Raw genomic sequence first — 16,904 nt, 5'->3', positions numbered from 1 at the left:
GAACTCCGACCGAGCTCTCGGCCGCCCAGCGCTGCGCCACGGCCGGTCACAGCGGAGCGCAGGAGCCTCCGCCGCTGCAGGGAGAGCCGTTGCGCGGGGGTCAGTTCGAGGGCCACATTAGGGGCCAGTTCAGAGCGGTCAGTTTGGAGTGGTCAGCGAGCAGCTGGTTTTGGGGCCAGTGAGTATACAGGAGCAGCAGGAGGAGGAGGAGGAGGAGGAGGAGGAGAGCCGACCCGTCCAGCGCCGCTCTCCGGGCGATGCCAGTGTAAATGCCAGGGCGATGTCCCGACGCAAGCAGGGGAACCCGCAGCACCTGTCCCAGAGAGAAATAACACGTAAGTACACCTGCAAAAAATTATTACACCATCACAACATTATTTAGCTTCTGTTTGCGTCTCTGCTGCGTGTTAGGGAGAGGAGAGTGTTTCCTCTGGAGGACTCACACAGGAACATTTTGACACTCGGAGCAGAAAGTTTGTTTGCGTTCCTGAAGGACTCTTCTCTCTCTGACATTATGAGATAAAGGCCCTGATTTACTCCTCCGATCGTCATTTACTCACTGATTATAATCCTGTTATTAGAGCAGCGAGCACAGACACAAGTCTGACCGCGTGTCACAGTTTCTCCTGTGAAGCAGCTCAAGTCTGAGATCCGTCAGTGTCGCTCACTTCATTATTATCCACTATTTGTGATAATAACGTGTAAGCAGCGCTGTCACCAGGGAGGATAATACACTTCATTTTTAATTGAGGATAAAAGTATAATTATAATATAATCTATTTAATAGTGATATCGGTCATCAACCAGCAGCTCTGTTATATTCAGACAAACACACACACAGTCGCTCCTGAATTAAAGTTAATTCTGACGAATTATTTCCGTCACTTCTTTATTTTAACACATTGTTAAACGGATTATTTTACCAGCTGCCGTGAACACATGAAGCCGCTGACATGACTGCGCTCCCGCTCTTACAGGAGCCTCACAGAGCCTCACAGAGCCTCACAGAGCCTCGGGATGAACGCATGATTTTATTTTTCTGCAGGTTATTGGATCTTTAATAGACACATCACTGCCTCGCTTTAATTAGTCCGTTCATGATGTTTTTTTTTCTGCTGCACGGAGTCAAAGCTGAACTATCCGCCTCTAATATTAATGTATTAATGTAAAATATCAGGGTTTTCCCCTCGCGGCATTTTTTATGCAGAGTACAATAAAAGACGGCGGTGTTGAACAAAATACGTTTAAAAATGAAGTTGTGTGTGTGGAGGTCTGACGCAAATCTGAAAGGCGTTTTATTCTGGAGAGGAAAAAGTGAGAAGATGTTCAGTTATTTTCTGAACTCACCAGAGCTGAGTAACACATGATCCACAGAGGAAACACAAGCCGAACTTCTCAGCTCTGAAACCATTTGTGTTTCAGCTGCAGATCCTCATGCAGGACTTTAAATACTGGAAGAACAAAATATGAGTAAGAGCAGCTGTTAGTGATTTACAGCTGTGCATTAATGACTGTAGTATTAAAGGAGGAAGTGTGGACACAGCTCTAACCATCATGTGTTACAAGTGTTGAATATTACTTCTCTCTTTTCTCTGGCTTCAGCTTTTTTTTGCTGAGATTGTTCTTGTGTCCGGCCTGTCAGATCAAATCACTGACACTTCAGCACATCACCGGCTCTGAACTTATAAAACCCACATTAACAGAACTTACAGCACCGCCTGTACAGTGAGCCTCTGTGGACAAGTTCTGGGCCACGCTGCCTGGCAGGCTGTGGGTTTGTCCTCTGCTGCGAGGCCCGGCTCTACGTCGTCCCACACACAGACACACACACCTAAAGATGTAAAATCATCTCCTGACGAGCAGAGATGTGATTGCTTCACAGGGTTTACAAGTTGTGTGTGGCAGCTCACACGCAGGTCTGCAGTGTGTAGCCTACTTGGTTACCTCTAGAAATGGGTCACATTGTGCTCGCTGCATGCTTTGCTGTGACATCAGCTTCTGCAGCAAAGAAGACAGTATATATTAAAATATATATAAATATCCTATATATTTATTAAATTAAATAAGTGGACAATTACACAGAGAGACAGTCATAACAAGTGGGGAGACAGGAGAGCATTAAGATTGAAGCTAATGAATTAGCTTCTTGTTTTATTTGTAACACAGCTGCTTTAAGCTCAGTGTGTGTGTGTGTGTGTGTGTGTGTGTGTGTGTGTAAACTGTAACATGCACCTTGGTAGCTGTCTTCACAGGACAGGTCTGACCTGTCTGTCTGATTTATCAGCGTTCAGCACGCTGCTGTACATTTCATAATTTATGTGTAAGAGATGCTCACCAGTTTAGTACGCTGGAGTGCACACACACACACACCACACACACACACACACCACACACACCACACACACACATGCAAATCCACCCCAGATTCCACAAAATATTTGTTGAGCAGTCAGGTCATAAAATGTGTTTGTTTTAATGGAAGCATTTTCAGTGTGGATCTGACAGCGTGCTGCAGACGACATGATGGTTTTGTGCATGAATTGTAGATTTCAGAATAAAAGACGAGGGTTGCTCCTCCTCTTTTGTCTCAGATGTTTTCCCTCGAGAGAGAGAAAGCATTACGAGAGGTGAGACGGATTTTTTTTGGAGGTTAAATCTCTAATTTTTTAAAATGTTGGCAGTTGAAAGGCCTCAGTCGCAGTTTTAAAGCGACATTCTTGCACTCAGTGCTCAAAATATTAGGAACAACTTCCTGATACTCAGATGAAGCCGTGTCTCACAGTCCACAGTCGTCTTAAAGCCTCAAATTATTCTCTCATGTACCTGCGTCCCTCTGTTGTCATATTTTTTGTGTTAACAGATCTAAAAAGAGAAATCAGTAATGGATCAGGATTTTGACCCTGTATGAACTATTACATGAATATTTATTTTACATTACATTTTGTTTTTTTGCCCTCTTCTGTATCAAACTGAATCCAGCACTGCACACTTAATTCACACTCATTTCCTGACATTAACGTGAAAAAATCTGTCCTGAGTGAGAAATCTTCACAGGACTTTTGTTCAAATTTCTCCCTCAGAGACACGTGAGACGGATAAATCGGTGTAAATCTATATATTTCCTGGTCGTCAGGCTGATTCTGTGTGTGTTTTGGCGTCGCCAGGCCGAGACAGTTTACACTTGAAGGTGCTGCCGAGCCTTCTGCTTCTCATTCCCTGCAAATAACCCCAGCTCTGCTCCGACTGGCTGATTTAGTGTGAAGAGACGCAAACAGGACGACAGCTCTCATTGTGGCCGCAAACACACACACACACACACACACACACACACACACACACACACACACACACACAGGCGTGTGAGGAGAGAGGGACAGAGAGAGAGAGAGAGAGAGAGAGTGCTGCGTGTAAATTGCAGTCGCCCACTTGAGATGCATGTTTCCCTTTGGCTTGTCAAATAGCCGTGCACCCTGCTGGGGCTAAGTCTTTGTTAGAGAGAGAGCGAGAGACATAGACAGAGAGGCAGAGAGAGAGAGAGAGAGAGAGCATAGTAACTTTTCTTTCATATGCAGTGAAGCATTCTGTGAACAAGGTGTTTTTAAAATGCCATAAATGAGTTCTGTTCAGTTGTGTTTCATTAAGTGTCACAGCTGATTGTAACGAGTTCACAGTGATATTCCTCACAGCTTTGTTTTTTTTAAATAGCCTTTCAAAAAACTGCGCTGGGGAAGCTTTAAAGAGTTGGTTCACTCAAATAAACAAGGCATATTTTCTTATTGTGAATAATTTTTTATTGTAACTAAAATAATAATCCCTGTAACAGTGCTGACAGTGAGGTCTGAGTGTTAAGCAGATCAAGGCACTTTTAAATGTCATGTTTTAATTCTTTGGCTCCACAAATTATATTTTATTCACCAGAAATGTGAGTATTGTTTTTTTTGTTTGTACATTAATGAGTGAAATCATCCTTTAAGTCTTTTAATATTTAGTTGTGTGTGGTTCAGTCGCTCTGACCCTTCAACATAAAAGCTCTGACTTCTTACATTCATTCAGTTGATCGGTAGGCTGTACACACACACACACACACACACACACACACGCACACACACACACTTCCATAGCCTACATACCAGTGTGGTGTTGGTTTGCTGAGTTGAGGCTTGGTGTACTGTCTGTCTCTCTCTGTCCTCACTCGTCTTTCAACCCCTCGCACAACTTCCCTCTGCGATCACTTTTTTCTCTGTTTTTCACTATGTCTCTCTACCCGTCCTTCTCTCTCTCTCTCTGTCTGTCTTTATGTCTCTCTCTCTCTCTCCCTGCTAGGGGGAGCTCTCAGGCTGTGCTGCGCTCCCTCTGCCAGTGAGAAGGTAGCAGAGTGTGTGTGTGCGTGTGTGTGCGTGTGTGTGTGTGAGTGTTAATCAGATGACATCATCACCGAAAGACCACATTCACCCTGAACTGTCAACACATACACACCCTGAGCTTCACTGCCTGTCTCTTGTCACACTTTTTATTTACACTGTGCACTGTAAATTCATGAAAGTGCTGACTGACATCTATCGCATTCAGTGTGTGTGTGTGTGTGTTTGTGTGTGTCTGTGTGTGTGTGTTTGTGTGTGTGTGTGTGTGGGTTTTTGGCTGGACTACATTTATTTTTGTTTATTTTTAATCAACCTGAACATTTTGGTTTTGTGTGTGTGTGTTTTGTTTTAGTTTTGTTTTGCGTAGTTTTTTTGTTTCATGAATTTATTTCAGTTCAGTTTGAAGATATCGACCTTCTTTCTTTTAATTTAATTACATTTCATAAACTGCTTTGACATTATCGTCTGTGATAAAGAGGAACAAGAGGAAACTCTGAAAATGATCTCAAGATAAATTCATCTATTATACTACTACTATTATTATTATCCATTTGTCAGCGGTTATTTATTTAGCCATCCTACAGTCTCTTCTACAATTGAAAGAGCTTCAAACACTTTTAAAGTTCAGAAATATGATTGCATTTCTTCTGGTCTGTGAGGATCTGTGGGTTTGGTTCTGGGGACAGGTGACAGCTGCTCTGCCTCTCAGAGCTTTTTTGTGCAGTCTTTCTGAGGAGCGCTTCTTTCCTGTCGCAGCACCTCCCGGCCAGGTGGCTCTGTGCTCGCTCACACATTCGCTCCTCGGCTTGAATGAACTTTCTGCCTCTCTCTGAATCATCACATGCGAATCCAACTAATACCAGAAAAAGACTGAAACAAATGTTTAAAATTATTTGCACATTTACCTCTGATCCATGTCAAATTGGCTTGGCGCTGCAGTCCTGACTGCGACCAGAGCAGGGGATTTACCTCGTGATGAACTTAAATTAGCTTTGAGGTAAACAGGTTTACATTTGAAATCAGGTCAAACCGGAAAATAGGCTGTGAGTCACAACGTTGGAACGTTTATTCTCAAGCAATCTCTCCATTTCCATTTGAAAATGAAGACATGTTTTTAATTTGAAGAGCAACAAAAATGTTCTATTCAAAGGTTCTGTTGTAGCCGTGATATTTCTGCTCTGAAATGTACTTATTTATTCAGACATTTTTCCTTTATTTTGATAGTTGACACTACAGAGGTGACAGGAAATGAGGGTAAAGTGAGGAGACGACAAGCAGCACAGACTCAAAATGGGTTTGTTAGCACCTTAAACAGCCGTTACAATGCTCCATACAGTGTACTGATCCATCTGTCAGTATGAAAATAACACATTTCAAATCTTACAATAGGATTAAGTTCCATTTAATATTTACGAGAACACAGGCTCCAATATCCTCCAGTTCTAATGTTTATTATGAACCTAAATACGTTTTCAAAATAAAATCAATGACTCCAAATACTCAACAAATCAGAAATACACAAAAACACTCCTCAGTACAAGCTTCAGTAACTTCTCACTTCGAGCTCTGAGATGTTCAGATTGACTTTGGATAAAAAGTCACTTCCTGTTTAGACGACTGAGTTTGATCCTTTACTCTTCTTCTACCACCATCACCTGCGATGTGTCTTATACGTACAGTATTACACTGCATGTAATAATCACTTTGCAGAAGTGTGAGCAGCATTTAGTCAGTTTCACCTCCAAATCTGAGGTGGTAACACAGACGAGCTGCTCTGACCCATGCAGCCTCTGGTGCACGCCAAGTGTGTGTTTGTACGTGTGTGTGTGTGTGTGTGTGTGTGTGCTTTTGTAGTAAGCGTGAATATCTTGGGGTTTGGAGAAATGCTGAAGTGTGTGTATTTGTGAGTTTGTGCTTGCCGAGAGTGTGTCAGTTCTGATCTCTGTACTGTGAATTCTCGCCCACAAACACTTTATCTTGATTTAGACCTTGCGTGTGTTTCTGTAAGCGGTTGAGGAAATAGTAAAAAAAAAAAAACGTACCAGTAAAGTTTAGTTTGTGTAGTTTTGATCAAGTCTTTTAATCCAGTCACACACACAGAAACACACAAAGCCTTCACCGGCAGAACCGTTCTTCCATCAGTCCAAATAGGAAAAGTTATTATGCAAGTAGTAAAAATAAAATCATTTAAAAAATAAACTGTGGAAGAGAGGGGAAAAGAAATATTTAAGAAGCAGCTCTCCACCACTATGCTAATATGCTATTTGTGTTTTGAATTTAATGTGACGATGGTGTGGAGAGCGTGAAGGGTCGAGATGGATTAACAGCACATTTACGGTGATACGCGGTAAACAGAGGAAGCCAAACCTCAGAGACGGCAGCCTGTTTAGAGAAAACCTCTCACGCACGACAGAAATTGAAAGCAGCGCCTTTTTTGGCCTCGACGGGAGACAAATGCAACATTTTACTGCTCAAATGACCTGTTGCTTTCCCCTCACTGCAGATATTGTAGATGCTTTGCTGTTATTTTTTTTTTTCAGTCTTGTTCAGCCCAGGTGAACTGAAATCCTATTAACACTCTCCCCTGGCTCACCCCGGCCTTATTAGGTAAATTAGGCCAAAGTGGCGCTTCTTCCTTTGAATTTGTCATTTGCATACACACTGTCGACTTCATTGGCAACCAGTAATTATAGTGGAAACTGCCTTTGGCTAATGTAGATATTTACAATATAGGAAACATTTATATTTTATTATTATTATTGTTATTATTATGATTTTTCTTTTATTAGTTGAATTATATTTGTGTGCATTCAGTTCCCCTCTAGTTGATCGGTGTGTCTTCAAACACACAGGAAGTCAGCTGAGTTTTTCATTTTTTTAAAGTCATATTTTGTAATCACTCCTGTCTGTGATGAAGTCGAGTCAGTGTGGCTGTAGATTGTGTTTGTTCCAGGCCAGCTCACCGGCATTATTCTCTCTAATGTTTATTACTGGAAAAATACACTACCTGGCTGTTCATTTAAATAGCAGAGGACAGATGGCTGCAGCCTGCAGGCCGTACACACACACACACACACACACACACACACACACACACACACACACACACACACACACACACACACACAAACATGTTACAACACACGATGCTTGCATGCAGTACAAAAATAACACACATGCAGAGGGATCAGTGGACTTGACATATATACACACCGTGCACACACTCACACACATACAGTACATCATCCTGTACCCATAGCAACTAAATAAATAATAATAGATCAGAAAGCTTTAGTGTTTTTTTTAAAATTCATTTTATATTTGACAATTTTCTATAATAATCTAATCACTAGGTAAATGATACTATGATATACAGTGTGTGTGTGTGTGTGTGTGTGTGTGTCAGATATATCTAAACTTGTTTTATTTAAAGTCCTTTTTAAAGAAAACTCAGACTTCAATATAAAAAAGCTGCATCTTTTTAGAACCACTATCTGAGCGACCCGTCTCAGAACAGAACATGAATCTGTGCATTATAAGTGTGCTGTCATCGTTCACGTGGCAGCTCTGAGACTTCCTGAATATGTCGAACATCACAAACATGACTCTGCTGCACACACAGCACAGTTGATAGCACCTGCTCACTTGGGTTGGGTTCGTTATTCTTCCTGGGTGCAGACATTAGCTCAGGGTTAAAGCGGCTAATGTGGGTCATAACTTTTGTGAGGCAGATTTGACACACAGCGTGTTTCTTGTCCACTTTTTGTTTTCCAGTTAGGTCATAAAATCCAAAGTTCAGCCAGATGTTCACTTTCAAAATACTGGGTTCGTTTGTTATCAGCTCCGACATATCTACTAACATAAAAGTAACTTCACCAAATGTTCGGCAACAAGTCAACGCAAGAGAGCGACATGCGACATAACTTTACAACTTCAGTGTTCAGCCAAAGCCACAATCAACATTAGCAGGCTTTCATTTAGTGTCGGCTGCAGCGATGCAGAATCTTTTAAATGCATCTTAGAATCAAGAAATTTCCACACCTGAGACATAAAGTGTTTTTTTATATTGATTTTTTATTTTACACATTTTCTCAACCGTCCTTTAGCATACATTATATATTGTGAATGTGTAGAGTGGTTCATATATGTGTTTCTAGTGTGAGAAGTGGAGCATTTAAAAGCAGACCTATAGCAGGTATACCAGGCGGCGGGCTGCTCCATCTGTCCACCCGGCTGCTGATCCACACACAGAGAGAGAGAATGGTGATGATTTCCCTCTTTTCTGTTTACCCCTGGTGTCACTCCTTTTCTCCGTCCTCTTCCAGACCTCCACTCTCCTTAAATCTAGTTCTGATTAACGATAATCTAAAACAATTCCTGTTCATCAAATCTTTTATCTTTACTCTCCAGCAAACGTTTTCTGCTGCACAGGAAAGAAGGTGTCATACCTCTGTGACAGCAAACAGAACATTATTCAATACTGGCCAAAATAAATCTGATTCACAAACACACACTTGCTTTGTATTTTTATCACTGTCTTTCTCAACTATGTATAACTTTAAAGTACATAACATGGTGTCTGTGTCACTCAACACACAGTATTTGTATTTTTAGAGACCAGAGGTTCGTGGTCCAAAATGGTCCAAAGATACGTTTGAGGGGTTACTTCTGCTTCACATAATGATTCATATTTTATCAGCCTCATATCTATTTCTTCACTGGACATAACCTGTCGACATGTGCAGCCTCTGATTCTATGAAGGCGTTGCTTTGTTTTAATACGAAGTGGAAGGAAACCACTGACATGGATAACTTATCACTTATCCTCCTTTTGAATTCTGTCTTATTCTTCCCTCAGAAAAATATACAGCCCCTTTTTTCAACTGTATAATAAGTGCTTCAGCAGGGAAATGCAATGAAATGCTGGCATGTGTAGTAATGTGTAGTGCAGGTGCTTAGTACACTTCAAATGAACTAGATGCTACAAAGTGGATACACTTGAAGGTTAGGGTGCCTTTGCAGGGTGAGACGTAATGAATCCTAATAACGGTGATGAAGGTGAAACATTTAGACGGTCTCTCCTTAAAAGCGTGTTTGGTGTTGCTCTTGATTGTACAGAACAAAAGGTACAAGATGTCGTCGTATGAAGCGTGATGAAGGGAAGCTTGAGAGAAAAGTTCAGACTGTTTGAACTTTCTCACTCCTGTGTGTCTCACCATTTCACCAAAAAGTGGGTGGAAAAATCTGCAACTAGCTGGGCAATATAAAGATATTATATCGTTATAAAGGCTCATTACAGTAAAATGATCTGAACACACCAGACTGATCTACTTGTTTTAATTCTTGCCTTTACCCACTTTGTCATTATATCCACATTACTGATGAGTATTGATCAAAAATCTCATTGTGTATTTGGTCAAAAATATTGTAATGGTTGATTCCCAGGTCTCCCCGTCCGAGCATTAATGAAGTGCTTTGGAGGAGATTTAAATATATCAAGATCTATATCGTGTATCGAGATATAGCCTAAAAATATCACAATCTAATTTTCAGGCATATCTGCCAGTCCTGAGTACTTTAAAGCACCTTAAAGGCCTTTAGATAGAAGTTTCTGGTAGTTAAGACAGAGTGCAGATTTTGTGGGTTTATACTTCCTGTAAAAGCTGCATGACGTCACAAAGTATTCATACAGTATTCATACAGTATTCAGGTGAAATGAGCAGATAAAGCAACATTTCCAAAAATGAAACTGAACAATGTGAGAATATAAATCCAGCTGATGAAACATCTGATGTGCCTCCTCTGTTTTTCTTCTTGAACAGCGGAGATAGACCATCCAGATGGCCGCCTGCTCTCCGACTCCCTACCCCACCCGCTCAGCCTGCCCTCCCACCCACTCAGTCTACCACCCCACCCGTTGGACCCAAGTTTGGCCCACACCCTACCACCCGGCCTGCATGTTGATCACGACCTGCTGACCTGCGGCCAGTGTCAGATGACCCTCCCGTTGGGCGACATCCTCCTCTTCATCGAGCACAAAAAGAAGCAGTGCCAAATGCCGCTGCTGGCCAATGGCTGCTATGACAAGATGGCCGACAGGGGAGGAGGCGGGGGGAGTCCAACTCTGCAGAGCCTACATCATCACACACAGCGTGGGGAGCTGAGGAAGGTGGTGGAGCCGGTGGAGATTGGCATCCAGGTGACACCAGAGGAGGAGGAGGTGGGAGGACGTGAGAGGGGAGAGAGGATCCCCACCAAAGGAATTTGCCCCAAGCAGGAAAACATAGTGACAGGTAGGTGTGATGCAGAGCCACACTTTAAAGAAACAGTTCAAGTTTGTATTAAACATGTTTATTTGTGTTCTGAGTGAGATGAGAAGATTGTCTGTTCTGTGAGGTATGAATATAAGAGTTAGAATATCACAGCGCTGTATCGCTGACCTCCTCTTCCTGTACTTTTGTGGTTGCCATCCATAGTACAGGCAGGATGGTACCAAACCTAGTAACCTCTCTGTGATAGTTACACTTCAGGATGACTTCTGCCGTTTACCAAGAAATAGTTCAAGCACATCCCTCTTAAATTCCCCTTAAAGCAGTTAAAGCAGTTTTTCATTTCAATAGAAGGAGAGGACAACAGAGAGAGGGGCTGAAGAAAAAGGGGTGAGACAGACACATTACCCACTCAAAGCCCTAAAGACCCCTCAAGGACTTGGCTAGTTGAAACAGACTGTGAAAAAACGTGAGAGACTCACCCTCGACTTTTCAGGGAGAAATCCATGAAAGCCATCCTCTAAAAAAAGGTGAAAAGCTCATTAAAATTCAAATAAGCAACGGAAGAAAGAAAACGTGATGAGGAAAAAAGAGGAGAAAGAAGGATTAGGGGTTAGTTTCTCCACCGTTCAGAGGGGTAAAGAGGCAGTTTAGTGGGAAACCAGTTAAGACGCTCAAAGAAAGCCATAAGGCAAAAGCAGAATATTCTGCAGCAGGTGCTACAATCACCCAATGTCAACAGTTCAATAAGAACTTCTCAAAGATGAAAACATATAGAAAAAGGACATTTCTCCAGTCTGACATGTATGCTGCAGATGAGAGCCGTTGGGTTGGCAGGAGGGCTGTGTTGATATGACCGCACAAGATAAATCTTGATGGTTATCATTCATACTCAGAGGTTCAACTAACCTGGGCTTCTTCATGCAGCCTCCTGTTCCTTCTTAGGGAACTCATGTGGTATACAGGATGTTAGATGCTTGACCCTTGATAGTTCAGACAGACACTGTAACTATTCAGCATCGTCACATTTATTTCTATGACCTGTTAAACACAAAGCCAGTTCTAGGTACAATACAAAAAATGCAAAATACAAAATGTAGATGCAATAAAACAACAGATCCAGTTGTCGTTGGCCTGTAGATATCCTGCTTATCCCGGATGACTGAGAAGAATTCAATAAGGAATTAACCCTGACCCAACATAATTTTAATGTTCATAAGGAGTATTTCACAGCTATTACCTCGAGTCGATATCTGATACAGTCATTGAGATATGGATTTTTTTAAATGAAAATGTTTTTGAACGGCCGTCTATGGGAGGCGCATTAATTCTTTAAAGTAATCATACTTGGCACACAGGTGCCATTTGGAAATATACTCATCATACTGAAGGATGTACTCAGTAGTTTCACCAGGTGGTCAGTTAATAGGCTGATTCAGAAGTCTGGCATTGTGGCTAAAACGCAGGTCCTCCTACTCATTTTAATGAGGGTAGTGCATGTTGGCTGCGACTGTGCCGACTGCAGGGGGTTAAAAAAAAAAGGAACAACTTTTGGAGAAACGCAGCCTGACGTCACGTTGTGGTGGCCAGTCACGTAAACTGGCAATCAAAGCACAGTGGAGTCTCATGTGTATTTGCTCAGTTTATAATTGTGCACCAGTTTAAAACACTTATTTTCATTTGTGGCCATGTTGACTGTTGGCCCGACGTGCTTAACCTACTCTGGCAAGAGCATGACTGCAGATCAGAGGCAGAGTAGACCAGTACCGTGGTAGGGCATGCTATTTAGCGTTATATTTCACTTGGGATCACTCAGTTTGGTCTTGTGCCCCATAAAACACACCATAATGATCTGCCTCGTATCTTTGTTTTTAACTGTTATTTTTTAATCCGTCGATGTGGGCAAACGTTCACTAGTAGGACCAGCACACCGGTAGCATAACAACATACCAGCTTCTCCTATTGAAGAAATAACCACTTTCAGGACATCAGTTATTGCACACACTGCACAATTATTTAATTACTAGTATTTAAAAGACTGTGCACTTAAAGTGCATTGAAAAGAGAAAATAGCAGCTCTTTGAATGAGCGTCAACTATCTGATGAAGACAGAATAATGGCACCTAGTTAGAGTACTTTTGTGAATGTGTAAATTAGAATAGAAACAATAGAATTAAGTAATATGCATTTTTTCACTTAAAGAGGAATAAGCACATTCACAATGAAGCATTAATGTGGTAAATGATGTGACTAGACAATAAACCAAACTTAAACTTTGAATATCCTTAAATGTCCACTAAAACATGTTTCCAAGCGCATGTTTTGAATACATTCGATAATAAATGAGAAATCCCAATCTGCATTTTGTCTTCAAGTGTATGCATGGATAGAAACACCCCTGTTTTATCTATTGGCAGCAACATTTGGACAACATAACTAAATTCATCTGCAGCACCAAACTAGAGAAAGTGGCCCAACTCCATGTGAGGAAATGTACTTTTAGGCGACACTCCTGACTGACTCGTGTGTTGCTGCAGGACAATGCTCTGAACGTCTCAGTCTGTGGTTTGGCTCTCACTGTATAACACTGTGTATAACACTTCATCAATATTTTACCAGGCTGTTACAACTCTGCTTGGCAGCCTCACGGCACAGCTGTGGACAGAACAGCCACCTGAACCTCTGAGAGCTCGGCACTTAGGTCTGTAACTGCGCTACGGGTTTACATTTAACACACAACTATCTGAGCAGTAGAAAGGTGCAGATACCTCTGACAGTGTCTGCAGAGCGGCACTCAAGTGTGTGAACTAATTGATTGCTGTTGGTCACACTGTTAGGTCGCCATTATGCACAAGTATATTTCCCCAACTGTGTTTAAGTACTTGCAATAACTGTAGTCTCCCTGTGAAATCAACTTCACATGTTCAGTGTTGGATGGCTTGACATTGTAATTGCCCAATATTTTTTCATAACAGCACGCGCAATAATTTTCATATTAAAAGCAAAAACATATCAGTGGCTCAATTGGTCATGCACTGCGGCAACTGTAAACTATATTGCTGCAATAACATTTTATGTTTCAAACTTATCTCACGGTATTTCACAATTTCCACATGAAATGTCCAACTAGCTCCTTATTAACACGCGGGGACGACAGAGGGGTTTATTAATCAAGCCGGAGTTTAATTTGGAGAGAACACACTCAGCCCTGCTCATAATCACCGGGGGAGTGGAATATAGTAGGTGGAATTTTTCCAGTACGTTTTTTTTTTTTTTTTTACACTTTCATTACCTGGTGAAAGGGAAAAAAGTGAAACACACAGGGAAGTGAAGCAGGAGAGCAGAGAGAGAGAGGGGAAAAATGAAACACAGAGTTTGAATGTCAGCTCAGAACATGACTAATGACAACGCTTCATAATGGAATAACAAACTGTTATTCTTTAAGCTTCTTCACTTCCATTTGTTTTCCATGTGAAGTGGAACACACACACATTCACACACCGAAGGAAAGAACCATTTTGATTCAGAGAAAATCAGAGCAAGTCTTTCAGATTGTGTCAAAGCATCAAAATCAGTACACTCGTATACGTTTGTTTATATTGTGTAGAGAAATACAGTGAAGCTGCAGCTGCAAGAGACCTAAAAACATGATGGTGTCATGTGTGATTGCCACTGATAAAACATCCAACACAATATTACTCAACTTGCTTTGCATGATGATACAATATACAAATACTGTTTTCCATAGAGAAAACATTTATATATCTATATATATATATATATATATATATATATATATATATATATATATATATATATACACTCCATATTTATGTAAAATGCCGCAAAAAGTAACTATATTACTTCAGTAACTTCCATTACAAGCATACCTACACTACATTACATTAGTTACGTGACGTTACTTCACTAAGTCAGTAAGTTAAAATAACTCACAATATGGATACATGCTGCTGCCTACTGAATGAAAGTCCTACATCTCCTCACTTCCTCCTTTGAAGCTGTAATAATTACTACAGCCACTAGAGGTCGCCACCTAACAACTAATATAAATAGGGGACTTTATAAGCTGCTTGCATTTTCAACCTTTTTGGTCATTGTTATTGATGAGGACAGGCTCGTCAGTGTGTTATCATCCTCCATGTGGCTGATTTAATTCACAATAACCAAACAACTTATTTTAAATTCTTGTATGCTAACTAAAAGTTAGCAACATGTAGGCTGAGAACTTACTGATGTTATCTACGCATAAAACTAGTCACTGTATCACAAACATCATCCATATCTAACACTTCAGTTCACGTGGTCGAATATCAATTAAAATAAATTCCCTCACTTGTTTTGACTCATACACCCGTACTCAGAAAATAACCATTGGATCTTTTTTTCTAATGACCTCGATATAGAGCCAGTGTACATTTTATTGTCATTGCCCCGTTAGATATTAAATGTATTAACGTCTTTGTGTGTTGGGTATATTGATGAGTTTTAATGTTATATTTCATCATTAAATTCCAATATGGAGTCTTGTCTGGGTCTACCCCTTATTTTCCTTTTTCTAAGGACCCTCTGATTGATCAGACACTGATCATTATTAGCTGATCTATGTTGACCTGTAACCAGTAAATTATTGAGAATTATTACATTTTGATAAGACTTTTTATATTTTAACTGGTGCTGCTTTAGTAGCCTATACGACACTGGTTTAACGGCCCCTGGAAACCCACGGACCAATTGCACACGTAACTCATCTCACGTGATGCTGCTCAGCCAATGAAATCTGTGTATTCAGTCGAGCATCGGCAAATCCAGTGAAACACATACAGACGAGAGACAAGGGGCAGGTAGAGAAAAGGTATTTCACATGGCATGCTCTTAAAAGAGAAAAGTGGACAGCAGAAAAAAAGACCCAGAGCTTTTAATCAAGAATGGACGAACTCTCACACGTTCAATGTTCCCACAGGAAGTTTAAAACCAGTCTGTCGCATATGTTCAGAGACTGTGGTGATTATTAAAGCAGTAATGTGAAGCGCCACTATGAGACGAAGCACAAGTCTTTGGAGCAAACATACCCACTCAAATCTGAACTAAGGGCGCAGAAAATAAAGGCTGGAGCTCAGCTCTCTCACTGAGCAGGAGACAGTGGGGGGTGGGTGAGAAAAAAGAGGGATAGAAAGAAAAGGAGGTGTTAAAGCTGTTCAGTTGTTAAGATGTGTTGAGACTGCTTATTATAAATTTAGTTGAGACTGTTTGGATGTGAAATAAGAGTTAATAATAGGAATAAAAAGGGAAACTCAAGGTAAACGTTTTATTATTATTATTTTAATTAAGATCTATTTTAATAGGCATATCTTTTAAAAGCTCTGTTATGTATTGTATTTTATAACGCTGCCTTTACTTAAAAAGAGAAAAGAACATGTGTTCATTATTAATGAGTACTTATTAATAATCACTCCTGTTCAGTGTGAAAACTGACAATATTATTGAAATGTAGAATTGTACTTTATTTTATTTGAAAGTCAGTTGTACTGTATATGAACTGTTTATGGCACTGAGTCATAACTAAAGTTGACGATGTTCTGGACCTTCGCCCGTGATGTGTACTGTACATACATGTACTTTTAGTTGTACTTTTAATACTTAAGTAAATGTATTGTCATTACAGTAGATTTAACATCTTTAACTGTAGTTCTATTCATATGGGTGACTCTCACTTTCACCAGAGTAATATTATAATACAATATCTGACACCAGATAGCAAAATTCAGTGTTACATTGAACATATGTATAAACTTAAACAACAGTGAATCTTCTCACTGTAGTGCAACATCTGTTCCATAGGACTGTAGTTATTACTGTCAGGATCTTATCCTACATTTAAGATACCAGAGCTCTGTCTCACAATCCCACAGATACACAGACTCACATTAACCAGTACAACTAAGTTTCCTGCCAGTTAGCAGGTTCACGTTCCCCTTAATCAGGTGCACCTTTGGGTCTGGAGATTCTAACAGGTTTAGATTCCAGAAGAGAGAATGAAACGTGTCATTTTTACTTTGAGGCGTGCACACACACACACACACACACACACACACACACACACCCATGTGGCGTACGCATATCACTGAGTAGTGTTTAACACCACCTGACACGGTGCTGTGCAGCCCTTAAAGCCTTGTCAGCTAAGGTTTAATTCAGACATGTAACTAAGTCCAGTTGGAATCAAGAGGAACACACACGCACGCACGCACGCACG

General features: G+C 40.7%; 1 protein-coding gene across 2 annotated transcripts in view; it reads left to right on the top strand.

The window, feature by feature from the left end:
• Positions 1-274: 274 nt before the first annotated feature.
• bcl11ba (BCL11 transcription factor B a) overlaps positions 275-16,904 on the top strand; it is a 41,527-nt gene continuing 24,897 nt past the window's right edge. The window contains exons 1-2 of one of the 2 annotated variants that reach the window (XM_073466609.1): positions 275-335; positions 10,184-10,654. In XM_073466609.1, the coding sequence (XP_073322710.1) occupies positions 281-335; positions 10,184-10,654 (526 nt within the window). In that variant the 5' untranslated portion in view covers positions 275-280. Of the gene's footprint in view, positions 336-10,183; positions 10,659-16,904 lie in introns of both variants that reach the window. The other variant, XM_073466610.1, reaches the window with a different exon arrangement.

This window comes from Pagrus major, chromosome 5, assembly GCF_040436345.1.
Source record: "Pagrus major chromosome 5, Pma_NU_1.0".
NCBI lineage: Eukaryota > Metazoa > Chordata > Actinopteri > Spariformes > Sparidae > Pagrus > Pagrus major.
The sequence above is the reverse complement of the archived record's forward strand: the minus strand, read 5'-3'. Positions and strand labels throughout refer to the sequence as shown.